The following is a 27240-nucleotide window of genomic DNA, read 5'->3' as shown; positions in this document are numbered from 1 at the left end:
TGTCTGCTGCTCGTCCTTTGCTTTAGATGGTAGTTCACCATGTTGTTGTCTGTCAGACTAGCTTTCCCTAGATCAGAAGAGCAAGGAACACCAGCAAGGAATATTGCTGGCTGAAGCCTCAGGCATCCCACCTGGAAATCCTGGGAAACTCGAGCCTGAGAGACTTCCCTGCATCCCTGGATAGTGTCTCTGGCCTTGGAGAAGAGTGTCTAGTGATTTTTATGCTCCTTCCAACAGATGCAGTTGATAATTATTAGCTACTGAAAGTAAGATTGTGCAAGCATCTTGCAGAAGCTGTTCTGTATGATAGTGTTCTGAAGGTCTTCATTCATTGTCAACCTTGTGCCACATACCTTTTGAAACCCTCAGGAGCAGAGACTGATCTGCTTGGTCTTCCCTCTATGCTTTGTAATCATGACTTACAAAAATTTGTGTTTCTGACAAACTGCGGAGTTCAGCAGGGAGCTGGGTGTGTTCTGGACTGGTCGTTTTATTCATAGGAAACATTCAAAGTGAATGTGATTTTACTAAGGCAGTGGAAAATACATGACAAAAATGCTGTCTTGGGTTACCCTTTTTCTATATGGAGTTGTCTAGATACTATTCTGTTGGTTGCCTCTGTGAAATTCTTCGCCATAAAATCTGTCAGTTCTATATCTTTCAGTTCTATGCCTCTCAGATACTGGAGGCTGGATTATGAAGGCAGTGGGGAGTAATTTACTGCTTACGCCATTAGAAATGCAAGTAACTGCTCATTTAAAGCAATGTCCCAGTGTTATTGAAAGAAACATCTGCTTTACTGTATTTGTGATTCAGGGGCTAGTTAGAAATACTCCATGCAGACTTTTGAGTGTTCAGATGTTATCCGAAATAACCATGAGATATTACCAGGCAGCAATGATCACACTATCAGCTTCATCTCAGAGCTGTTGTTCAAGATGATTTCTTAGCTTCAGAATTTAAATAGAAATACTGGGGGGAGAGGTATGTTTTGTATGCTAGGGCCCAGCAGACACCCACAATCCTTTGTTGCTTTGCATAGCCTCACCTGGGACCTCCATATGCAAACCCCTTGCCCATGGTCCACAAACCCTCTTCAGCTCGCCCAGGTCCCAGCCCCTTGGGACCCTGGGTGCAGGTAGCTCTGCCTCTGACCCACTTTCCAGTCCTGCTTCTGGCTGGAGCCGCCTCGCAGGTGTGCCTGTGTTCTGTCCTGTGCTTTGCTGCCCTCACTTGCTGGCTGGACTTCTCAGGTGAACCCCAGACCTGCCCTGTCATCTTGCATTTTTCTGAGAATCAGCCCTGCCAATGGACCTGTCCCTGTCACCACCCCTGCCCTGCTCCCCCTGCTTGGTGCACAGGAGGGACACTGGCTTGCCTGTGCTGGGGCCAGCCTTGGCTGCTGTCTTACCTTTCCTCAGCAAGCAGCTCTGCTCTTCCTGTTCCCTGACAGGACAGCTGTTCAACAAAAATCAGTTCCAGATGTGGGGTTTTTTTTTAAAAATTTATTGACAAATGCCATGTTAGGTATTCCCTTGAAAATTCAAATATCAATACTATATTGCACACAGTTTACAAAATCCCCAACATTTTGATGTGTTTTTCAGGAAAAACACACTAGTCCATACTATTTTATTTTTTTATTAGCTGAGTGGCAATTTCAAGACCAACAGGTCTGGCTTCTGCGCTTAAGTATAGGATCAGAAGTGTGATTTAGCAGGCCCCTGGAAAGAAAGAAGTAAATTTTAGACATTGTAAGTAAATTTGCAAGGTGCTGTAACAGCCTTTTTACAGTGAAGCTGTAGCTACAACCTTCCAAGGGTACTTCTGAATCATACTACAAGATAAGGATGGGAGGGTGCAAAATTGGCAGTTTGCATTGCTGTGTCTTTTGACACTTGCACAGCCTATTGTTAGTTCCAGCCACCCATGAGTTTTCTGTTTATGTGAGCACCTAGGCATGAGTCCACAAACCAACTCCCCTCCCTCTGCTGCAGTAAACAGTAGGTAGGATCATGGGGTAGGGCTGCCCATACCAGTCTCATAACCTTGGATGATGCCAGCACCCGCTCTGTAGTGGAGGACTGGCTTACAAAATTATGTGCCATTCAGAAGGTTTTAGCTCCCATTTCTTGTGCATCACTGCAGAACACGTGTGTTACCATGGCAATCCCCCAGTCTAGGTCCTCAGGCCCAGTTTAGTAAAGGGTCAATCTCCAGGCAAGGCAGTGTGCATGTGAAGGGTGTGGGCACTCAGCTGCCAACAAAGAGGAATTTCTGCCTCCAGCATAACCCTAACAAATTATTTGCCTATCTCACAGGCAGCACATGAACTAGACGATCAGCTCCCATGCCTCCATAAAAAAAGCTCTCTTGAAATGGGCTTTAGACTTGCCCAGTTCACATGTATGTGACACAACTGCTGACTCCCACTGACATCAGGCATGGTCAGAACCACTGCTGAGAGCTGCTAATCTCTGCTACTCAGACCTCCCAGGACACAAATCATGATGGAGCTAAGAAGAGTGAGGGTGCTCCTTCCTGGAGACCGCTTCTCTTCCTTTCCTGGAGGACAGTGCACAGACCTAAGGTAAAATGTGGTAATCCATGTGGCCAAGACAAGGTATTTCCTTATTGAATATGATATACAAAAAGGTTGCTAAAAGAGTACAACTTAGTTTGCTATGGTTCTGTCACATTTACCGCAAATGCAGTCACCTAGTGTACAAGCTGCCAGAGCAGCCATTTCAGTAAGCTGCTAATTAGCTCAAAATACCTGACTGAAGTACGGGCTGGAACTGGCCAGACATGCAGATTTCTTCCTGCTTCTGACGCACAATGCGCTGAATGGCTGTGGGGAGGCCACGGGGGTTGCGTGAGAAGATCAGGGAGTAGCCATCATCACAGGAGCCGTCCTCCTTTAGACTGCGGCAGGCATAGGTAATGGCATAGTTATCATAGTCAGTGTCAATCACCCAGTAGTTGTCCCCTGAAACATTAGAACACATGTCACTGTGGGCAAAACAGAGCAGAGGTGGACCCCTAGTCATTCCACAGGGAGACACCTCACTGCAGTACATGGCAGAGAGAGCTTCCCAAAGTTGCCTCCCACATCCAATTTATGTCCACACCATGAAGTGAAGAACTGGGACAAGCACAGGACATCTTGAGACCACATTGTTCCCTGTGATGTTCAGTGCATTTTCACCTTTAGTTTCTTCAGCTTAAAGTTTTAGGAGGATCAGGACTTTCCAATGACAAAAAAATCGCTTTATGTTTCTCACCCAAGCATGGGGGAGACAGGACATACAGATTAAATTTTGGCCATACAGCTTACTTTTCCTATACAGGAAGCCTCAGCAAAACATGCCTCCTGTTTTCCAGCCTTGCTAAACTAGATGCATTTTGGTGTGGCTTATCTGCCAGTACTAAGTGAATGTACTTCTTTATTATGCATCAGCAGGCCAAGTCCTGCCCACATTTCACAGATGGAGTCCCACAGGTATGGAATACTCAGGCATAAAGTATGGGGTGTGCTGGGTGCATAACTGAGGTTCAGCATGAGCACTTTCTGCAAGGGGAACTTCAGTTAACAGCTCCTTTTGTTGAGTCCTGCTGTGTCTGTCTGAGGAGAATTGTGCCTTGCTGCTGAAGTGCAGATGTGGGTCCACATGTCACCTCTTATGAGGTGTACAAGGACAACTGACCCTCAGCACCTTTAAAATGCCCACTGTGGGGCCCAGGAAGTATTGTTTCCCTAGGTTCTGCACCCCACTTGGCTGTACAAAATCTGTGTGTATGGCCAATTGCCTCTGAGCTGCATCCTCCCTGTTAATATATATGGTGTATAGGTGGGGTGTCTGGGGAGTCCCTGGATCCTGCCCCTTGTGTGGATATAAAAAGCACTAGTCAGATAAAGCATCCCTCCAAAAAATGATTCTTTGTCTCCACTTGAAGCAACATGAGCTCAATTGTTTTTCCTGCTCATATACTGAAACACACAAATCTGTGCAGCTGTTAAGCTGTTAACCAGCACCGGAGGGCTGGAGAAGTTCACTCACCACCACTGGAGAGGTAGCTGGCCAGGCCCTGGTAGGTCATGTACATTTTTGCTGGAGTGGTTGGGTCAGGTACTGTATACTGAGCAGCCATGTCAGCACAGATCACCCAGAACCTGAAACAAGATCCATGAGACTGAAGGTAAAATCCTGCAGCATGTGAGCTTCAAACGGATGTCCCTCACTCAGGACTTGGGCAAGAACCAATGGTTCACCACAGCTGCCTCAGGAGCGGGCATGTCCTTTCTTAATGCAAATTCACTGTTTGTCAGTAAAAATGCAAATCTGTGACATTCCCCCCCCCAATCACTGACAGCTGCTGTCTAGTTCCTGCCTCTGCTGTGCAACTGCACTGCAGCTGGGGCAGGGCACTGACCCTCCTGCAGCTCAGCAGGCTTTTTACAGCCCATTTCTGTGCAAGCAGACAGTCACCAAGCAGAATGATGGACAACATTTCTTGGCTCCCTGCTAGCAGTTTGTAGAGTGAGCTGACCTGCATTCGGGTTCATTCTGACTCCTTTGCTGTGTCCCCAGGTGGAGGCAGACTGTTGGCTGTCCTCTCTCTAACCCTTCCTAGCTCTGTTGGCACAGGGACATCTGTGAAAGCGTGGAAATAATAACAGCCACTCTGCTGTTCAAACTAGTGACAAGCAAGAACTCTGTAGGTGCCTGAACAGCCTATCTATATCGTTCTCTGGTTGGCATCTGTTTGCTTTGAATACTACCTGCATCTTAGCACGGTTTGTCAAGCATTACCTGGATTTGTGAAACAGTGGAGGGGTCTTTGTTCCCTTCCTTGCACAAGCTTCTCCTTTACCCTGCCATTGCAGAAATGGGTTCCCAGCAGCCTTGAGACCCCACTTGGTATTGGAAGAGTCCTTTCAGGAATCTTCCCACCCACACTGCATGACATGCCTACAAAGCTTTATTTGCCCCATCCCAAAATATCCTGGAGTGCTGTGCTTGTTAAGACTTATAATGTTCATAGCCACCTGCTCTACTGTTCATGCAGTTAGGCAAATTTTGGTAGTTAATGCACAACAGAACTAGTGCTAGCCTACTGGAAGCCACAGATGATTTTTTTTTTTCTACACCCAGAATGCTATTTAATCTCTTTACATGCTGTAATTCTTTATGGTAACCATGACCAGTAGGCAAAATTCAAGCTTCCTTCCACCTGTCCATTCAGGCATCACAATGGCATCCAAGAGTTAACCATGTGTTTTCCCCAGAAGTGCATCCAACACTGTGTTGGATGTGTGATGATGTAATAATGCTCACCTCGCAGTGAAATGAGACCTGTTCTGCCCTCACAGCGAATGCTTCACTAGCTCCTCTCACCTGGTTGTAATTCAGTTACCTAACTGCTCCATTATTCAAGATTTGACTTTATAATTGACTTTATGCAGTCGTTTTGTGATGACCCAGACTAGAGCCAGGCTGAGAAGTGACCCAGGACTCAAAAGTGTCTAATGACTGGCTTCTAATACATTACCTTGATTGAGTTTCTCTTTTTTGATGAAGAAAACCTGGTTGTGCTGTGCGCTCAGGATAGACCACCATCCATGTCCCCCTACTCTAGTACCTCATGGTGACAGCTAGAGATGAAAGTCAAGAGAACTCACCCAAAAAGCTTCACTCGGCCTTTGGAAGATGCTGTCATTGTGCCATCTTCCTCCACTGTGTACTCAGCAGAGATGTTATCCTGAAGGAAAAGGCCTTCTGGATCCTTCTTGGCCAGAGCATACCATTTCCCTGCATACTAACATGAAAGAATATTAATACCTGGATTAATCACCATGGCAAGATTAACACAAAAGCATTTTTGTAAACATAGTGCCCTTCTAACTGACCACTGCCTGGTATATGGAGGAAGGCTAAGTTTGGGTGAGTATGTAGCACACAGGTCCTGCTACACCACGTGAGGAACCCTTGCCTCTGTGCCAGGAGGGTGGATCTGGCAACTCTGCACTTCTGTGTGCATGTACTCATTGTCATGTGAAACATTCCTGCCACAGTAACCCCGCATTGAAAGCTTCTCCCATCCTGAGATGCCTGCTGGGAGTCATCCATTTCTCCCCTATGCCCGTTCAGGCCCCTGCTTTTCCATGGAAGATATCATCAGTGATACCACAATGCAGCCACAAAGACCTTAGGAAGCTGGCTGAAGACAATCTTATGACTGCCAGGGGCCACAGTTGACCTCTGATGGTGAAAAGGCTCTACCCAGAGAAGCAGAAAGTGATGTCTCTGTGCTATGAAGAGGAAAAAAATGTGTTTCAGAGACTAGCAGCAGAGGGAAAGGAAATGAGATTAAGGGGATGAAAATTTCTAGGAAAAAATGAGTCCCTGATATGAGCAGTATCTAGTAAAATGAATATAAGGTCTAAATAGGTTACTGACAGACAGGAAGCCCTCAGAAGTTAACATTATTAGTAGAAATAATGAGGAACGCGAACTTAACTGTGTTAAATTTGATTTTTCAGTGAAGGTAATGAGATTTATTTGGCAAGTTACATGCTTTAGCCTGAAGCAGAGTTTATAATTCCCAAATACAGGAGCCTAAGAAAAACTTTTTAAAACTGGGATGTTCACAAAGCTATCCCCAGACATGGGTTTGTTTCCAACAAAGCCAAGCTTGTATAGAGGAAGCACTGGCCCCACCCCAGCTGCAGCTGGAAGTGATGTTTGCTGAGGAACGGTCAAAATAGGTACTGGCACACCTGTCTGGACCTTTTCAACACCAAGTTAGCCCTGATTTCCTCCTCAGAGGCAGGCAGATTAAACAAGAGTAAATCTGTGTTCAGGACACCCAATTAGATTATCTTTCAGTTTGCTGACTCACAAGAATGGCTGTTGATGGGTACAAATCCCCAAGGGCATATGTTTGGGCTTTCTCTCTGATGGGGTTATAAATGGTTTAATTCATGGAAACACTTAAAGTTGAGATCTGTACTGAGCTTCGCTCTGACAGAAGATGATGTCTAACAGAATAACATCCCTGACTTTCAAGGCCTGTTTTACCATAGTGAGAAAAAAAAACGTCAGAAGTGTCTGAGAGACAGCATACAAAAAGAGCTAACTTTTTGGTGAGGAGTCTGAGGAACCCCTTTAAGATTAACAGAACCCATAACCTGGAAAAACAGTTAATATATGAAGCTTCTTTACATATACTGTTGAAGTAATCATAATTACCCTTTTTGGATCAAAATTGTCTTTCACAGAGAAAGACTCCACTGCACAGGTCTGAGCTAGGCTGTATTCAACCCTGGCGAAGATTGAGGCCAGGAAAACATACTGTGCGTATTTCATTCTGCAAGACAAAAGCAAACGTGGGGTTTTATTTCATGCAGTAAATATGGGTAGCTAGTGCTGTGCCTACAGATACATTCCCTTCATCTTAAAACTAGTTTCATTCTGTTCTGAGTAGGCTACCAACCCCTCCACTGAGAAACCACTGGGTCATTGTGGTGCCTAAATCCAGACAAAACTGAGCATCAATGGCAATTACTCGCAAGAGTATTTTGCTTGTCAGTAGCATTTTTACATTATAATTCAAGCCAGATTCTGGATACGGTTGGTAAGAATTTATAAAATTTGAATTTTAAAAAAAATTTTTGTTTTCACAAGAATAATAACATTCTGATGAGCTCAGGTAAAGCACTGTTGGCTCTAAGGGTGTTGTTTCTAATTATTTGATGGTGAGTGTCCACTTTGCTTTCAAGCCAGCAGAGCTGTGTTTTTTATAACCAGCCCTCATCACTGAAACAGGCTCTTACTAGCGGCCTACTCTAATGGCAAAATGTATCTTGGTATTGTCTGCCCTCAGACCATTCAATTTACAAACATGACAGATAATACTCAGTTTCTAGAGGCTTGATTTGCCATTGCAGCATAGCCACAATGTGGCCATGGCTTTATTTGTCTCCTCCAGTATCCCAGCTCATCTGCATCCCAGCATATTTTTTTCTCACACTTTGGAAAGAGAGAACCTACATATACATTCTTTCAGAGTGTATGACCCTGAATACCTGTTCTTGATGCCAAGATAAAACACTATTCCCTGAAAGTTGCCTGCAGCATCCAAGCTGAGTTTATAACGAAACACCTGAGCAGTTACTCTGTTCCCATCTTCTGCCATGCAAGCTGCACTTCCCTGCTGCAAGAGATGCTAATCTGACAACCTCTACCTAAGAGAGACCTACCTGTTGGGGTAAAGATGTTGAAGATCTCTGAGACTACTCTGCTTCAGTCTTTGGGCTTCTGTCAGTGGGAGAGTTTTGTGTCAGTTGCCCTCCAGCTGCCTTTAAATAATGTATCTGCAAAGTCACTAATTGGTTATTTTTTCTCGTGTGCCTGAATAAAACACTTAATCTTGGATAATCCATTATGTAAAAACCAACTGTAATCCTCACACTGGTGGGTCTGACTGCTATTCTAATACAAACACAGCTTTTACATAATGGAAAAAGCTGACCAGAAAGCTAGTAAGTCTGCTGATGTGATTGTACTACACCTTTGTCCCATAGAAGTATTTCTGTTTCTAACACGTGCTAGGAGAATAAGCACAGAGCATTAACCAGAGAAACTCATGGACTATACATACTCATCTGCACAGGCACATGTTCATATTTGACAACTTGCATGGAGAAGATACATGATTAGCTCTTCCAATATCTGCATCATCAAATTAAGGTGATCCTTGCAAGAGTAGGAAGATGTTATGCATTATCTACTGGGACAGAAAAAAAAAAAAAGTGCAAAAATAAAGATTTTGCATTCATGTTCACATCAAAATCTTGGAGTTTCTAGTTCTGTGCACTGGAATATATTTATACACTTTCTTCCCAGCTCATCTTGTCATCATTCCAAGTTACATAAAATGCTATAGCTCTCTCCTTCCCAAGGTGTGCTTCCTAGAAGTCTTCCATGGGGATGCAATAAAGCATGAAAAGATTAGAAGACAGAAATGTCTATAAAAACATTTTTGGAAGCAAACTGCCTGCCATTCTTACAATTTCACCAAATGTCCAAAGAATTTCCCCAACGGCAAAGGCTGTGGATGTCTTCTTTCTACTCAGGCTCATCAGGAAAGAGAGGCCCAAGAAAGCTGGTTGGAATTCAAGGATCACCTCCTCCTCCAAGCTCAGGAGTGAGCAATGCATCGCAACAAAGAGGAAGTCAGGTAAAACCACCAGGAGGCCTGCACAGATGAACAAATAGCTCATGGACAAGCTCATACATAAAAAGGATCCTACAGAGGGTGGAAGCAAGGACAGGTATCCTGGGAGGAATACAGAGAAACTGTCCAGGTAGCCAGGGATCAGGTTAGGAGGGCCAAAACCCTGCTAAAATTAAATCTGACCAGGGATATCAAGGTGCAACAAAAAGCTTTTACAGGTATGTCAGTGACAAAAGGAAAAATGTGGGCCCTCCCTGGAAGTGAAAGGGAGACTTGGTCACCTGGGATGTGGAGAAGGTTGAGTCAACGACTTTTTTGCCTCATTCTTCACTGGCAAGCACACCAGCCACACTGCCCAAGATGCAGAAGGTAAAGGCAAGGACTGGAAGAAGGAAGAACTGCCACTGCAGGAGATCAGGTTTGAGTCCATCTAAGGAACTTGCAGGTGCAAAAGTCTATGACATCTGAAGAGATGCATGTGGGTCCTGAGAGAACTGGCAGATGAAGTGGCTAAGCCACTAACCACTGTGTTTGAGAAGTTGTGACAGTCTGGTGAGGTTCCTGCTGACTGGAAAAGGGGAAATATAACCCCCAATTTTAAAAAGGGAAATAAAAAAATCCCAGGGAACTACAGGCCAGCCAATCTCACCTCTATGCCCAGCAAGGTCATGGAGCAGAACCTCCTGGAAAATATGTTAGGGCACATGGAAAATAAGGAGGTGATTGGTGGCAGCCAGCATGGCTTCACTAAGGGAAAATCATGCCTGACAAATTTGATGGCCTTCTACAACAGGGTTACAGCACTGGTAAGGGAAGAGCAATTGATGACGTGTATGTGGACTTGTGCAAAGAATTTAACAGTGTCCTGTATTACATCCTTGTCTCTAAATTGGAGAGACATGGATTTGAAGGATGGACCACTCACTGGATGAGTAATTGGCTCAGTGGTCACGCTCAAAGAGTTGTGGTCAATGGCTTGATGTCCAAGTGAGCAGTAACAAGCGGCATTCCTCAGTGGCTGGTATTGGGACTGGTGCTGTTTAACATCTTTGTTGGAGACATGGACAGTGGGGTTGAGTGCACCCCCAGCAAGCTCACTGATGACACTCAGCTGTGTGGTGTGGTCAACACACTGGAAGGAAGGGATGTGCCGTCCAGAGGGACCTGGACAGGCTTGAGAGGTTGGACCATGCAAACCTCATGAAGTTCAACAGAATCAAGTGCAAGGTCCGGCACATGTGTCAAAGTGATCCCAACCACAGATACAGGCTGGGCGATGAATAGATTGAGAGCAGCCCTCTGGAGAAGGACTTGGAGGTGTTGATGGATGGAAAACTGGCTATGAGCAAGCATTGTGTGCTCGCAGCCAACCATATCCTGGGCTGCATCAAGAGAACTGTGGCTAGCAGATCGAGGGAGGCGATCCTCCCTGTTTACTCAGCTCTAGAAGACCCCACCTGGAGAACTGTGTCCAGCTCTAGGGCCCCTGAAATAAGGACATGGACCTGCTCAAGCAGGTCCAGAGGTGGTCTATGGACATGATCACCTGGAGAACTTCCCTTATGAGGACAGATTGGGAGAGATGTTCAGCCTAGAGAAGAGAGGGCTTCAGGGAGACCTTATAGTGGCCTTCCAGTACTTAAAGGGGGCCTACAGGAAAGATGGGGAGGGAGTCTTTATCAGGGAGTGTAGTGATAGGACAAGGGATAATGGTTTTGAACTGAAAAAGGGTAGATTTAGCTTAGGTAAAAGGAAGAAATTCTTCACTATGAGGGTGATGAGACACTGGCACAGGTTGCCCAGAGAAGCTGTGGCTGCCCGCTCCCTGGCGGTGTTCCAGGCCAGGTTGGACAGGGCTTTGAGCATCCCGATGTAGTGGAAGGTGTCCCTGCCCATGGCAGGGGGGTTGGAACTATATGATTTTTAAGGTCCCTTCCAACTCAAACCATTCTATGGTTCTATGATTTAAGACTTCAGATAGTCACCTAGGAGTTGCCAACACTAGCAGTTACTTCTTCCACTGATCTGCTGGGTGCTGGGAACCCTTAGACATACACACTAGGGATGACTCTATAGTTCCTACAGAGTAAGCCGAGGGACTCCTGAACCTCCTGGTACTGATGTGACAATATGGATATTCAGTGTAAGGCTAAAGCCTTCTGGGTGTGTTGGGCTTGCTGCAGAGCCACTTGCCCCGAAATTTCTGAATGGAAGCACGCAACCTTGCCCTACAGCTGGTGTGAGCTGTGTTGCTTTCCAGGCAGCTTGTTTAGGGGTGCCCACCATCTGGGAAAGACAGTCCTTGCTTGCTGCCAGAGGAAACTTTGATTTGACCTCTGTGCAGCTTCCACCTATGCTTTTGAGGGAGGCAGTGGCATATTACACACACAAGTCTGATGAAGGGACTGAGTGTACCTTGTTCACACCATCTGCATGGCTTCAAAGGCAACGCGGGCAAGCTCACAGGGGCATGACCTGCTGGTAACGGGGATGAGAAAGTGAGTGCACCTGTCCCAAGCTGGGGGTGTCCAGGAGCAAGTGCCACAGCATGTCTCCCTCTGCCTGATGGAGGGGCTGGGTGTAGCCTCCATGCCCTCCTCAGCTGTGGTGGGGCCACATCATCACGCCCTGTGTTCTTGGCTCTTTAAAAGGTGGCTTACTTTTGGGGCAGGCAGAGCACTTTGGAGCTGGCCAGTGTTATGCACAACAACCCCTTCTTCACCCTGAGCATTTTGGCTGGGTCTACCCAGGGACACTAAGACCTGGAGGTGCGGGGAGATGGCACACACCCAACTGTTGCAATGAGGTACCAGTTGCTTCATGTCCTGAAAAAACGTGGATCTACTTGATTCTGCCTGGATCCACTGGCCCAGTTTTCTAGAAGGATGCCAAACAGCCATTCGCTGAACTAATCCTTCAGCTACAACTGTCTGCTTACCATAACTACCATGCTCCAGGGATGAGCAGGGTCTTAGAAAGAATTGCACAGGGCTGGTGGCCTCCAGCACCGAGTGTGAAGATAACCAGCTCTGTTAATTCAGGTGCAGCTCATTAACTATGGCCTTCACACACAATGTGCTGCCTACCTTTCTGCTCCCCTGGCACAGGCTCCTTGTACTTGTGTCTTCTTCACTAACAGCATTTACTTCATTTAGAAGTGAAAGGGATATTAACAGGAAGCCCATAATTTCTTTAAAATGCTTGACCATTTAAAGAATGACATAAAAAGTAACTTCTTAAACTGCTTTTTGATGGCTAGATACCCCTAGATTTTCAAAGGACTTTCATCTGACACTGAATCCAAGTGCAGGAGTGTGCTTTTCCAGCCTGACATGTGGATTTGAGAAAGAATGAACTGCAGTATTTTCTGTAAATTAGAAGGGCTTCAAAACTCTTATCACTTCATCTGTTTCCAACAAAACAGATTAGTTTATGTCCATGTGAGACATAGGTGACACTTGAAGCCATGCTTAGGTGACCACTTAATCCCCTGGGGATTAGAGACATGCTAATAATAGCTAATCACAGCACAAGGTGTTGGCTGGTGACCATAACATCTGTCACTGCATTATTTGCTGTTTGGAACAAGAAGAAAACAAAATCAAACTAACCTTCATTTTCACAGTATTATGGTAGTTTGTGCTGGGCACAGAAAAAAGAAAAAAAAAGGCAAAAAGGAAGACAACAAAGCATTGAAGCATATTCCTGGGACTTTAATTTTGATGTAACATGAAATAGCTCTTATAAAAACAAAGGTGCACATCAGGATTTTGTTGTCAAAAAAGATATGAAAGGGCCAGTTCCAGACCTGCTGTTTTTTAATAGAAGAGGTGGCCTGACTGAATAAAACACATATTAAGTGTACTAGACTCAGCATCGGTAGAGTAACTGGTAGTTTTAATGGCCTGCAGTAAAACAGGTATGCAGACGAAATGATTAATCTTATCTTCTGCCCTGTCCTATGAAATACAGCAGCAGCAGTTCTAGATTTCCTATACCTAGCAGCCCCCCTCCTTCTGCCTTATTATCAGAATAAGCATTGGGTAAACTGCTCTGAGAATTACTGCAATTGCACTGCCAGCTCAGATTTAGCGACATGTGCTAGCTCAGCAGCTGATGGACATATGAGATCTCTAAATAGCCTTCTGAATCAGGCATTAAGGTTCCTGCTGTCCAGCAGGCAATCAAGTTGTGGGCCTGATTACCAGAGTGTTGGAGAACCACCACAGGTAGATGTATTTTGAGTTGTCCTTCACAGCTATTGTAGTGGTTGTTGAACCGTAAATCAGGAGAATTTCCTACTCCAGCTTTAGATTTAATTTGTGCTGCTGAGGATGCAGGGCTTCCTTCTGGGGTGTCACACACACATCCCTGCATTGCTGGAGGACCTGTGTCCCAGTCCCAGGTCTGCCAAGGACTGAGAGGTCAGCAATAGTTTGCTCTGCTCCCTCACCAGGGTGGGAGGCAGGAGAAATAAAGCTTTCCCATAGTGGCACACCATTTGAAGACCATTGACTAGGAGGTTCTCAGTTTCTGTGACTTCTGCTCAGAAATGCTGATCTTCTCCAATGAAGAGAGTGATGCAATACAGATGAAGAGGAAATTGTTTGAAGTTTGTCCCTCTGTGGTTCAAGGGTAAGGTTCTTGGGTGTGTTACATCATTAGATAAAAAAGCATCATAAACCACTACCTTATGACTGTCAAGGTGCCATTCAAATATCTCACAGCTCTAAATGGCATAACCAGAAAGGCAGCTTTCCCTTCTGAAGTATGATAGTATCATCCTTGCTAAATGTATGGACTGACAATTGGTGGAGCAGGGGCTCACATGCTCCCATGCACACAGCACATCTCAGACATAGACACACATGTCCCCCTCCTAGTTCACAAGCAAAACCAGGAGGCTGCTCAAAGCACAGAGGAGTTGAGGAGATTCAGCTCCTCTGCTGTGATGGTTAGCCAGCTCATGGGAAATGTTTTTTTCAGGGCCAGTGTCAAGGGCTTGGTAGCAAAACTGTTACAGCTTCTCTCTCAAACCCTTCAGCATCTTGCTGTCTTGAGAGTACAGGGTGAATACATTGCTAGCTAAAATCTCTTTTGAAGTGGGATTTTAACCTACTAGGATTCACCAGATCAGTTTTTGTGCCACCTCCTAGTGCCTGCAGAACTCCATGGACAGTGGTTGCCACTTGGTCAGTGAGCTGCTGGATTTCACTCTCCAAGTTTCCCTAATGGCCTGTTGCTAGTGTGTAGCAAAATACCTGATGAAAAAGAGACCTTTATTTGACCATGAAATAAAGAGGTAGACAGTTGTTTTCTAGTATTTACTACTAGGCATACTGTTGACATATCTATATACATATCTAATATTTACTACTACTGAACTTGTCCATTTGCACACACTGGCAGGTTTATTCATTTTAGTTGCAACATTTGTTTAAAGATAGAATATCTGTCTTCTCATGCCAACCCACAAGCTCCTGAGGGTCAGAGATCAGCTCCTTTAGCACAGGAAGCCTGGAAAGCCTGCCTCTTCAAAGTGGACAAGGAGGGTGGCGCCTGCAAGTATGATGGGAGTTCAGCTGTCTGGGGCTAAGGTCTTTGCAGCCCGAACACAGCTATGGGGTCTGATCCTATTCTTCTCCCATGGGAAGGCAGGAGGAAGAGGGTTGTTCACTGAGGCAGCTAATACTCCCTGCCACAATTTGCAATGAGGTAACAGACCAGAGTTTATTTAATCCCTGTTGTTATTCCCAGGCAGCCTTCCAAAAACAAGGGACCCAGAGGGTATGTGAATATCCCCGAAGGTTTAAATCATGCTTGTAGTGTTCTGAGTCTGGCTTTTTTTCCTCTTCATGCAACAGAAGAAGTTTAACAGAAAAATGCAGGAATAAATCTATAAGCTTTAACTTGTTGCAAAGCACAACATAACAGTAGAATTTATGTCTTCCATTATGTATTGTAGACACTAAGTACTGCCTCCAGATTATTGCTTCAGATTACTCGAACAGGATATTTACAGCTCCTTACATGGCATGCACCTCAAGGTGCTTTACAAAAGTGATACTGCTGTCACACAGCTTGAGTAGTTCTGGATAAGCCAGGATGTCCATGCCAGACCTGATGATGGATTTAAAAGCTAAAACCAGCTTTTAAACACAAATTACCAAAGATAGGAGAATCTGTATGTGCATGCAGCCAAAGGCCATTAGCCAGGCGCCTGGCCTTTGTAAGCATTAGAGGACAGTTTCCATCTGCAGCAGAAGCAAACTAAGGAGGGAAGGTTTAGGTCAGAACACCCGTCTGCGCTCCAAGGAGAGGGCAATTGTGAACGTGAGGCTCATTAGTGAGTCACAGAGCTAGAGAATAAGCCAAAGGCTTTCACATACAACTGCATTTCTGTTTTCTATCTCTGCTTCTTCCATGGGAAAAAACGACAGACTTTATGATATTGTTTTGGAAAAGGGGAAAGAACTGTCAGTTTTTTTCTAAACTATCAACGATGATTTCTTTTTAAAATGGAGAATTTTGTTTATTTTATGTTTTTAGCAGATGATTTTCTGTAAATCTGCAAGACCTGAGATAGAGTAAATCTTCCATGGATAGGAAATGTCACTGTTTTCACCATGGCATGCTTCTTGTCAGCTGAGGGCACTTAACACAGCAAAGTGATCTATTTTACCGAGGGCAGCAGAGGTTCAGTCAGGGTCCAGAAGGGTTGCAGCCTCTGTAAACTTGAAACTGAAACTGGACTCAAAGACCAAGCTTGCATCCAACTTTAGACTGAGCAAGAAGCTGGAAACGCTGAAAATTGCAATGTTGCCTCAAAGTTACTAATGCCCATTAAAAATACCATCACCGCAGGAATGCCTGCTGCAGGAAATCAAGATTAATCATCCCCTCTGCTCACAAGGAAAGAAGGAGGAGGAGACAGGCTGCAGTGTGCCCAAACACTGTCAAAACCCTTGCAGAATTTACTGCAATTCTGTGCCTGAAGCCCACCATGGGAAACTATGGCTGTTATGTAAACAGTGAAACACCTGTAAGACCAACCACGTTGCTGGTGTCCGAAATATGACTACTTGCTTCCCCTTTGCTGCAGCCTTGTACCTGTCAATGTTGCACCCCTCTTTACACTGTTCTGCTGTGAGATTACACAGTCTCTCCCAGCTTCTTCTCATGAAATCTTGGCTTGACCTCTTCTTACCCATATGTCTATTCTTGGTCCCACACTTTTGGTTCCCCAGCTGTTCACAGTAGTCTGTCCTTTGGGTTAAAGCCACTTCCTGTGATTGCATCCATGTGCCCAGCACTGCCATCTCATCCTGGCAAGGCATATCCCCAAGTCACCTCCATCTTCATTATCTCAGTTTGCCATCAGCCTTTTTCTAAACTCGCCTGAACACATATTTCTCTGAGCATCTTACCAGTCTGGTTTAGTTATCCTGGACCAGTTGTCTTGAGAATCACTCAGCATCACCCATTCCTATCTGAGTAGCCAAAACCAAACTCTGAAATACTCCCCATGGGACCCTTTCAGCCTTGATTTCTCTCCACTCAACAGGCCCCCTGGCTTGCAGAAATGCTTCCATCCCCTGGATCTTCCCTGATGAGAGGCCCAAGGATTTTCATCAATAACCAGTTCCAAAACCATGGATGGACATTTTATGTTGCTTTTGCCACATGACCCTCCTGGCTCATGAACACTCTTCTTAATCACTGTACTCTCCATGCCCTCCATACTCCTTCCCAGGTTTCAGTCCTTGGCTGTTTCCACAGCTTCTTATGGACTCAACAGTCCTTTTCTTCTTCCTCATCTCTTCTGCTCTTTCTTTACTCTTGAAGTTAGGGTTAGTTTCTCTGTACCACTTCTTTTATGCTAAAGAATTTTTTTTTTCCTCATTGTGGCTATGTTTCCCACAAATCACTTATCTGAGATGCTGTCCTCTTGTTCTGCAGACATCTAAAAACTTTTTCCTAGAGCCTCTTCTCTTCATCATTTCCCCCCAACACTGCTTGAGCAAAACTACTTCTGGGTAGATCTGGGCATCTATATTATGTTATTAGTGTTCCTTACCAAAGTTTCATGGGTCCTACCATTGTGTCTTACTTAATTCCATGCCCAGAGTATTTGGGGAAGATTTGCACAAGGAGTACACATAGTAGAGTTTGGGAAGTGTTTAATAATCTTTTTTCTTCTTCAGCTTCACAGGACATTTGACCAACTAAGTAAACTTCTTATTCAAGGTTCAATGATAGGTGTTAAGAGCTTTGTATACAATCTGTCAACTGAAAGATAACAAACTCATGCAGTTTTATTGCAGAAATTGCCATTGCTACTGTATTGTAATAAATTTTTTAACTGAGACATCTCTCCATAAAATAAGAGGAAGAGAATCTGTTCATGTTTACAGCATATACAGGGAGGATATATACAAGAAGACATGTTGTCATGCCAGATCTGGTAGACTTATCCAGGTCCATTTCCAGTCTTCTGGAATGACAAATATACCTTTTTGCATAGGTGTCTCTCAGAAAACAACAGTCAGACTTGACAAATCCCAAACTGACTTATGTGCTAGAGTGCTAGGGAAGGGCTGCCACCTTCAGAAACCTAGGATTCATCCTGGAGAACTGGGCAGTGCAAAATTTGGCCACTTACACACTACCATTCCCCTCCAGTATAGCAGGTGCTTTTATACTTCCTCTAAACACTAAGCAATTATTAATTTATATATATATATATATATATATATATATATATATTCATTAATTTTAAAAGTTTACAAGATTCTGCATTTAGGGAGAGGAATTTTTTTCCAGAAATAAAATAATTAACTGAGAACTATCCTCATGTTAACCCGAAGAGGTACTTTCTGTCTGTGTCTTATCAGTTTATGGAGCTTGAAAGGATTTTGGCAAGCTAACCCAGCATGCCTATTGATTGTTGCTTACTCAGAACACACTACTATCTAAAGGAAAACTTTGTATTTATGTGTGTATCCATAAAACCACCTCCTTTCTATGAGAACTATTCAGATTCAAATCTCTGACTGTTTCCTGCAATTCACCAATGCAATACTTAAATTATTGTGCTAATTTCAAAGTAATTCTCTAAAAGAATTAGTAAGGGAAGAGCTGATGTTGCTGGTCATGGTAAAGTAGAGCCAACATTCAGGCCAAAATGCAAACAAAATTTTCTGAGGGGTGTCCAGGTACTAGTTTTGATTCTCAACCACATTGCTTACCCTTTGCAATTGAATTGGCAGCAGCAAATTTTCTTTTGTTCACAGCAGTGTATGGGATTTATACTTCATTATAAACATTTAATGATCCTGCTATAATTCAAATATCACCTATTTAGCCAGCAAGAAAACAGATCTGTAGCATAACCAGCTACCGCTCAAGCTGCGTTTTCTGCAGACCTAAGATTGTCACTAAGCCATGCTCCTGTGCTCCACCACTGTATTTCTGTGTAACAACCAGATTACACTAAAACAAGTATGCAGCTCAAGCTGTGTTCATGCACACACCCCAGCTGACAGATGTACCCATTGCCACAATCCTCCACCTCAGCTGGGCTTCTGCCAGCCAGGGGCAGGACAGCACTTGCCCAGTCAGGTTCCCAGTACCCATTTCTCCAGGCCCTGAGGTCCCTGTGCAGCGCCGCCCTGCCCTCTGCTTCATCAATTTGGTGCCATCCCCAGACTTGCCCGAATGCCCATCATCCTTCATCCAGCTCCAACTGCCTTGCCCACAGGTGTCCACAGGGAGGCTGTGGCATTTTCCCACCATTGGTGGCTCTGCTAGGTGGGACTGCAGGCAGGAAATGGGGCCCTGGCAGTGCCTGCTGTGGGGGGCAACAGCCCAGGTGGAAGGGTCCTGCTATGGTGCCATCTGAAGGTCCCCAGCCAGTCGCAGAGGGGAAGGAAAGGTAAGGGGAGAATTTCAAGCAAGAGCTCTGAGATTTGCACAGTGGCCCTCCATATGGCAAGAGTCAATCCGTATGCAACTGAAGTTGAGGGCTGGACTTCATGCACAGAAGAAGATCATGGCACGGGAGGGGTGAGGAACATGGCTCTGATCCTTGCTGGGCTCCCATGGCTCCAGGCCAGAAAGCTTATTCTTGGATACAAGCAGGTGGCATGAGAATATTACTTGGTAAATCAGATAATCTGCAATCTCGTTATGGCAATGGATGAGTGGGCCAGAAAAGTTTGAGTGTAGCTGTCAATACACCATCCTGTAAGGATAATGTCTAATCAAATTAGTTACTTGCTGCTCCCGTCCCCATGTTATCCAAAAAAGTAGACTGATGCCCAGCCTGCAATGAATCAATCTTAATACACTCAGAAGAGATACTGTATTTATTCAGGTCTGGGTGCTTAGTGGGCTTTTCAAGCACACCAACAACACCTTTGCATGCTCATACAGAAAAATCAGAAGTTAGTATATTTCCATAACACACCTATTAGATACTGATTGATTAGTGATTAACATACAATTATAATATTGCTTACCTAACACCTCTGATACTACGCATGCCTAGGAGAAGGGTCTTAACCTGGGCAGGGGTTTCTTTGACCTGTGGGTGTTTTTTTTCTTATAGCATTATAAGGAAGGCAGTTCACTTTAAGGACACCCAAAAGTTGGTTTCATTGTCAAATTAACTGATTGATTAATCACTTTGTCAAGTCATCAAATAACTCATTCTCAACACAATTCTATACATTCTCTTTATGGCTCAGGACATTCTGGTCATTTTCTAGGGTATGGAGATCAAAGCCTATTCTTTTTAAATTTCACTGTCTCACCTGACCATCTTATGATTATCCCCAGGTGTGCAGTAGCTATTGCCACTAGCATAATCATTAACTATGAAATTTAGTAAATATGAAGTATACTATATCACCCATAGACTCTTGGTTAGGAGGAAAACATTGCTCCCATGAAGGAGGGGCAAAAGCATCTTCAGAACTAACATTCCCAAAGCTTGTCATCACCCATTCTGCTTTGCAGGTAGTAGCTGCACCCTCTGTTTTGGACACAGTCCAATAAATGGCTTTAACAGTACTTCTCTTGGGCAGTACGTTTTGTACCGTGTCAGCTGGATGATTTCACTTCACAATTGGACTTTCTAGTAGTGTCCATCCTAGGACTGGGGAAAGACTATGATATGAGTTGTTGGGAGAGGAGGAATTTTATGCCCAGAGACTCTAGCTCATTTTCCCATCCACCAGCCAAGCCTTCGGGGGAGTTTAAGCAGCTGAGGTTTCCATATGAAACACTGTTTAGGGGACAGCACCAACACCCAACAAGGCAGAGGTCTTACGCCAACTCTGCAATTCAGTTTTAAAGCTATTAAAACCAAATGTGTGCAACCACACGTGCTCGGATATTATTATGCTGTGTGACAACCTAGTACAAGTTTCCTAAAATAGCAGTCTCATCCTCCTCCAAAATCCTCCATTGTCTGCCTAAGTCCAATCAAACAGCATTATCCCGTTGCAAGCTTAGAGTGTGTCTACCTTAGTTATCATTGGTATGCTAGCAATGGCTTTCATAGTGCCACCTAAGTTTCCCTGAAGGCCTAGGGAACACCTGCAGCCTTTGCAGCACACTTTAAATCATGGGTACATTGGCCTACTACCTTTCTTCAAAGGGGTTGCTCTGGCACCGCTGGCTCCCTTTGCAGAGATGATTTAGATTTCCACCTGGCATTCCTACATGGTTTCAACTGCACTGCAGTTACACAGCCCTGGCTTGGCTTAACTGATATCGCTTCAGTTTCTCCACTCTGCAGCTATAACCTTCAGTAGTTTAGGTCCTTTGGTCTTTCCCCTTGTTAATAGGAAATCTTATTTTTAAGTTTCAAATCCTGCATACAGAGAAACGAACTGAGCTTGGATCATTAATATTTTGACTCTGGAGTGTCAGTGTTGAGCACTGCTTGTTTTCCTTGCAGAAGTTTCAAAACAAAAACATTTATCTTGAACTGAACATTTCACTCAAAACAAAGTGCAATTATCTGAGAGGTTTGAATCAAAAAACGTGCCAGCTTCAATTTAATACAAATAGTCCACCCATCTGCAATTTTTCAGCTCCCAAATCACAACTCAAAACCACATACAATCATTTGCATACCCCTTAATACAGCAACCAAACCTGTTGATGTCAGCTTATACATAAAGGCTGAAGTCATGGAAAACACCATGTTACCAAGCCCAAATGACCTTCTGTTCAGATATAGGGCACATCTGACTGTATAGGTCTGTGCTGTGCTATCCATTTCATACATAGCCTGATTCCTGGGTGTTGAAATAATTCTGGGAAGTGGCTATGAGCTCCCAGGAGACCTTCTCTTCTTCCACAAATTGAACCTGGCACAAGGAAAGTCCATTAGATCAGAAAAACTGATGGGCCATGGTATGCTAGAACATAAAGGGAGCTCCACTTCAGACCTTCTTCAAAGTCCAGGTGATAGGAAATTTCATTCCTTTGGGATATCAGAATCCAAAATGTTTTAGTCCCCTGGCAAGTTTTTAAATTGGTTTTACTTTACCCAGTCCTTTTTCCTCCCCATCATTGTGGGATGAAACAAGGCTTGTACTTTACAGAACACTGGAAGAGCCCAGGTTGATACTGGGTTGGAGGCCTTGGAAGGCAGAAGGGTGCCTCTGGCTTTCATCATGCATTAATTGTCAGTAAAATTACTCCCATCTGGCAGGTTTACACTGTTGCAAATGAAGTTTCTCCTGGTGTCCAAGCAATAGTTTCCTCACAGACCTGTTTCCTGAGAGGCCATGGACTGTGAGAGCCTGGGCCCACAGAAAAATGTGCTTCCCTCCAGCTATAAGAAGTTGTTTGTCCATACCACTTCCAGTAAGCTGGTGTCATTACATGTGCATCACTTCTGACAAGAGGAGTTAGCCGGGAAAAAAGATGTTGCCTCAGTTTCTAGGGGTTTCATCTAAGATAAGGTAAGAGCTATCTCTTCTCACTGCTGTGCAAGTCCTTTCAGTGCAGCTTGAAATCTCCTGTCCTACAGGACTACAGAACAGATTGTTCCTTTTTTCTTAACAGTAGCCTTTTATACAGCTGAGGAATGGTTTCTTTAGAAAAGCTATCACTTAAAGGAGATATAACAAACCTCAGTCTCCTCAGAGGTCACATTTTCTAACTGTTTTCTAGTCACACAACTGTTTAGTACAATTTAACATAATCTGTTATACAATAGAAGGTTCATTCCAACACATATACACCTCCATCTGCCTGGTAGTGATATGAGTTTGGCTTGTGATAAGCCCAGATAGTGACTCATCCCCATGAAATCACCACGTGACTGTTCTCCACATGAGTAGGGTTTTCCACACACCCTTGGTGAGTTCTAGTCCTCCTGTACAAAACTGTCTGCAATTTAGTTTTAAGACGGTGCTCAAACACATTTACAGACACTTGACTGCAGCTCATACAGTGGTTTAATGTGCGTTTTTCCACCCATCAGTGGAAATACTGAGATGGTCCTCATGTAAGATGTGGTGAATCCTACTCAAGAAGTTCATACATTTCATTAGTGAGCTACTAACAATGACTCTTCATCTTCCAAATAGATTTGCTACCACTTTTTAGCCATTTCATCTAAGCACTCATCTTAAGAGAGAATATCTTCTGTGTCATTTCCTCATGAGCCAAGAGCTACAACAGTTGTTTACTTTCCTTCTGTCCACAGACTTCTTACTCTGGCATAGAGGAAATCATGTCAGGATGACAGTTTGCTCTTGACAAAACCATACTGCCTGTTACCTATCTCCTCTAGTTATTTACAGAAACACAGTTCCTATGTTTTCTTAGAAGTTAAAGTGGTCTGTTGTGGAATTCTCCAGTTCTTCCCTTTTCCTCTTCTGCTGAAAGAATCATTACATCTATCTTCTCCCAGAATTTCAGAACCTCAGAAGATCCTCTGTTAACCGTCAGAAAAAGGCATTAAGAGCTTAGAGGCTACTTCTCACAAACCTCTAAGCACTTAAGTCCTTCAACACTTTCCTTGATATTCCTACTCTTCCCAATATGATAGCAGAAAATGCTTGTTGCCCTTTGTGTTTCTAATTTCAGTTTGAACCTTGACCTTTCTGACTCTCCTTTTTACTTACCCATGGTATTTTTATACTCATCTTCAATAATTTTGCCATTCTTATACACTTTCATGTCTGGTTTTCTCTTGCTTAAATTTAACAAGAGCACATAATTTACAAAATGGTCTGTTTTTTCCAGTTTCAAACTCTTATTTCATGGTCTCACTCACCTAAACTGTCTCCCTCCTTCAAGTTTGCAGCTAGTTCTTTCCCTTGTCTCCAGTCAAAACTGAAGAAAATTTCCTCCTGCTCTTTCTGACATCCTTTGTACTCAGGAAACTGCTGGAACATGCAAGACCTTGCTGAACAGTCTGCAACCTGAAGCTTTACCATCCCTACAGATGTCAGACAATTAAAATTCCCTACTGCCACCAAGTACTGTGGTTGGGACAGTCCTACTTGTTGCTCATGAAAAGGCTTTGTCCACCCCTGTTCTGGAGACCTGGAGCAGACCCCCACTATGCTAGTGCTGAGCAGGTCCTTGTCACTCCATTGGAACATGGACTTTGGAGACAGTGTACACAACCCTAACACACATCACCTCTTCCAAGCCTCCTTAAGCAATTTTAATATCCTGACTACAAGAAAGACCAGAGTAAGTGTCTGCCATGCTAGCTGAAGGCATTTAAGGCACTCAACCAGTTGACCCAACAATTTTCCTGCTGCATCTCCAGTGACCTTGGGAACTAAAAGAGGCAATAGGAGAAAATAGAATTCTAAGTAATAAATTTGTAGGTCCTTGTCTGTGTTTCCACTGGTTTACCTGCAATCTTCTGAAAGCATTTATCTCTTAACTCCCTTCCCCTATACTCCCATGCCTCTGCATGTGGGTGTTCACATCCTGTTTTGTGAGTGGATATGAATGGATTAGCAGCTATATGCTCGATCCTCCCTGCTGATAAGAGCGAAGGGCCTCCCATACTGTCCCCCTCCTGACCTCCAGACCCACCTGCATAAGCATTTCTAACACTGCCACCACAGCTCCTTCTCTTGTCACCCTCCTCACAGACACCCACATTCACTTGGGCTGTTTGGCACCACTCCTGCCAGTACTGTCAGATTTCATAGGGATGGACAGCCTGGACCTTTTCTCCTTCATCAGGGGAACCTTGGCTATCTTTCAGCAATGTGGTGGATAGGACCTCTCCCCATTCCCCACTGAGAAAAACTGTTGTGCATTGTTTAATTCCCCTGAGGAATAGTAGCCTGTGTGGCATTTTGCCTCCCAGAATGGCACTGACCCTCATTTGTTGTTTGCACACTATGATGGGTTCATTGATATGAAACCACTTCTGTCCCTCACAGCCATTAATTCCAACCCTTTCTCCACTGAGAGTGAAGAATGAAATTTTTCTTTTTTTTTTTTTTTTTTTTTTTTTTTTTTTTTTTGTCTACAGGGCTTCCCATGATTCCTCACAGTGTTTCAACCTGGCCACCCCAACCTCCAGATTCCTTCTAAAGAGATGCCACTAAAAGGCATGTTTTCCTGTCCTGATTCTTACTAGCAAGAAGAAAAGGCCACAGATGTTGCAAACTCAGTTCAAAGCCTGGACAAAAGCATTCAGGACTGGTGCTCCCATTTGAGAACAGCCCTCACAGCAGCAGATAACCATGCTGATGTAGAGAGAGCCCTGAAAAAAAGTAGCTTTACCTCACTATTTTTTTCTGACCACTGTGCACTTTTGTGAAGAATGCACTTCCTACTACTGCAGGGAGCTGGGAGAGCAGAAATAATAAGATGCTCACCTTGTTAGCCAAGGATTAGGCCCAAGCAGTATATATTTAATTAGACTTTAAAGAGCTTATTTCAATGTTAGGAGATGCAGTTCTTCCCTGTTGCTGCTGCTTCAATACAACTGTTTCAGTAAGTGTTGTGCTTATCAAGAGAAAGGAGAGTGTTTTCAGATATTGTGAGTACTCAGTTTTTGTTTGCATTTAGATTAAGAAGAAGAAAGTTGACCCAAAGCTCTCGTAGAGGTCATCTAATCTGTTTGGTTGAGAAGATCTGTCCTCCCACAGACTCACCTTCGGCACTATAAAGGAATACCTCTTCCTGATGACAAGCTCTCTTTGCAGTGTTACCTCACCCTTGGTCATTCGAGAAGCAACACCTTCTGTTACAAAAATTTAGGAACTACATCAGAAATTAGAGTGCTGTTTGCAGAGATCACATCTTTGGACCACTAATTACCACCAGACCAAGGGCATTCACAATGAGCATTAGTGAAGGCGACGTGGAGAAGTTTCTTGATGGTAACCCTGCTTTTGCCAAGCAGTACTTTGAGAAGAAACTAAGAACAGAATCCGGGGATGACAATGAGTGTGAAATCCTTTTTGAGTTGATCCAAGATATGCAAGAAAGCATTAACATGGAGAAAGTTGTTTTCAAGACGTTGAGAAGAATCAGGTCCCTTATTCATGCTGACCGCTGTAGTCTTTTCATGTACAGGCAGAGGAATGGCACACCCGAACTGGCAACAAGGCTTTTCAACATCCAAGAGGGAAGCACCCTGGAGGAATGCCTGGTCTCCCCAGATTGTGAGATTGTCTACCCGTTGGACATAGGCATTGTGGGCTATGTTGCACAAACCAAGAAAACCATGAACATCAAGGATGTCAGTGAGGTAGGTTTACCATTTATTCATTCACTCAGTAGAAGAAAGGCTCACATGCTTACTAGTACAAAGGGGTGAAGAGGTAGAAGGGCACCTCAGTGCTTACACTTGCAGTGAAATAGCTGTGTAATGGAAGCCAAACACCAGTAGCAAGTCTGTAAATTGGTTCCAATTTCATTTATGAGTGAGGTGAAGTTAAGCACTTTAATTACACTAGGTGTTAATGCCTGCAAACCAATGCACTGCCTGTCTAATTAAAAAACAAATAAAATTGCATCTAGTCCAGTGGAGTGAGGTACAGTCTGTACTGAACACACATGGAATTTTCTACACACATTTATATTCCATGAGTAATTGGAAAAGAGAGAGAAATCCTTTAGAGTGAGTCCAGAAAGGGTTTTCCACCACAAATTATATTTGAAAATGTTGTCTGATGAAGCCTGGGCCAAGGGCGTTTAGAGGCCTTTTTATCAACCAGAGGGAGTGGACCTCAGAGCAGGTAGGTTAACTGCAACCTGCATACAGGTGATCTTCATAAGCTGCAAGAGATAGACTTTGACCAACAAACTCCTTCAGCAAACACTGCATACTGCAATACCAGGAGTAATCCAAGGAAATTTAATGTTTTATTCTTATGCCTTTATGACAATATTTACCCCCATACTCCTGGGTTGAATCACATAAACCTAAATGGTAACAATAACAATCCGCTTTTTCTAATCATAGGTATAAAACTAAAATCCATGTGACCCAAATATGGCATTTGGGATTACTCCATCTATTGTTTGCTAGTCACAAAGAGACCATCTGTTTATCTATCCATTTGTTGCACAATATGAGCATATCCAAATGTTTCAGGAAAAACTTCCTTGTCCTCCACAGAACATTCTGAGACATTGATTTGGTTTTGCAACCATTTTGGGGGGGGGGGAGGAAAAAAAGCATAAGAATGTGACTTAAAGTTTTGAAAGATCCCCGGCTTTAGACATTTCTCCAAGAAGATGGAAGGATTTCAGTGCTGTGAGCTAAGTGCTGCACTACAACTCTAGTGGGTTCAGGCATTGCCATAAGGCAATTCCTTTGAAGGAGACCCAGAAACTAAATGCTTGGTCTACCCTAATTGGCAGGGGAGGCCAGCTCTTACGGAGCTATGAGGAGAAGGTGCATTAAGGAGTGATTATTCTTTCTGGTGCAGCCTTCTTAATATGATCAGAACTGTGGGGCTTTTTCTAACCCAGTTAGAAGGACTTATA

At 43.9% G+C, this 27240-nt stretch overlaps 2 protein-coding genes and 1 long non-coding RNA gene across 4 annotated transcripts in view; 1 reads left to right on the top strand and 2 right to left on the bottom strand.

Moving 5' to 3' along the window:
- Positions 1-1627: 1627 nt before the first annotated feature.
- On the bottom strand, positions 1628-8397 carry LOC113490040 (purpurin). 2 transcript variants are annotated; one of them, XM_026866224.1, is made up of 6 exons: positions 8264-8397; positions 7254-7371; positions 5684-5820; positions 4062-4174; positions 2777-2989; positions 1628-1724 (listed from the first exon to the last, which is right to left on the bottom strand). In XM_026866224.1, the coding sequence occupies exons 2-6, from the start codon at positions 7368-7370 to the stop codon at positions 1714-1716; spliced, it is 591 nt and encodes a 196-aa protein (XP_026722025.1). In that variant the 5' UTR covers position 7371; positions 8264-8397; the 3' UTR covers positions 1628-1713. The 2 variants fall into 2 exon arrangements, with proteins under 2 accessions (XP_026722025.1, XP_026722023.1); XM_026866222.1 differs by lacking the exon at positions 1628-1724 and having other exon boundaries at positions 2748-2989.
- A 9397-nt stretch (positions 8398-17794) lies between these two features.
- LOC113490050 overlaps positions 17795-27240 on the bottom strand; it is a 27594-nt gene continuing 18148 nt past the window's right edge. Inside the window, exons 2-3 of the long non-coding RNA XR_003400139.1 lie at positions 23896-23899; positions 17795-17806 (exon numbers count right to left, since the gene is read on the bottom strand). This is a non-coding gene — a long non-coding RNA (uncharacterized LOC113490050). The remainder of the gene's footprint in view (positions 17807-23895; positions 23900-27240) is intronic.
- Positions 25175-27240, top strand: part of PDE6B (phosphodiesterase 6B) — a 23309-nt gene continuing 21243 nt past the window's right edge. Inside the window, exon 1 of the mRNA XM_026866178.1 lies at positions 25175-25996. Within this exon, the coding sequence (XP_026721979.1) occupies positions 25586-25996 (411 nt within the window). The 5' untranslated portion in view covers positions 25175-25585. The remainder of the gene's footprint in view (positions 25997-27240) is intronic.

The sequence above is a fragment of the Athene cunicularia genome (genome assembly GCF_003259725.1).
Source record: "Athene cunicularia isolate RWA chromosome Z unlocalized genomic scaffold, athCun1 chrZ_part2, whole genome shotgun sequence".
NCBI classification, from domain to species: Eukaryota; Metazoa; Chordata; class Aves; order Strigiformes; family Strigidae; genus Athene; species Athene cunicularia.
This window is presented reverse-complemented; position numbering and strand designations above follow the sequence as displayed.

What these genes read in the sequence shown, in the direction of transcription:
- LOC113490040 (XM_026866222.1), bottom strand. Translation starts at nt 7,370, where the DNA reads ATGAAATACGCACAGTATGTTTTCCTGGCCTCAATCTTCGCCAGGGTT. An exon ending in ACAATTTTGATCCAAAAAGG is followed by an intron (nt 5,821 to 7,253) that starts GTAATTATGATT and finishes CTTTCATGTTAG; the next exon opens with TATGCAGGGAAATGGTATGC. An exon ending in CAGCTACCTCTCCAGTGGTG is followed by an intron (nt 2,990 to 4,061) that starts GTGAGTGAACTT and finishes CTAATGTTTCAG; the next exon opens with GGGACAACTACTGGGTGATT.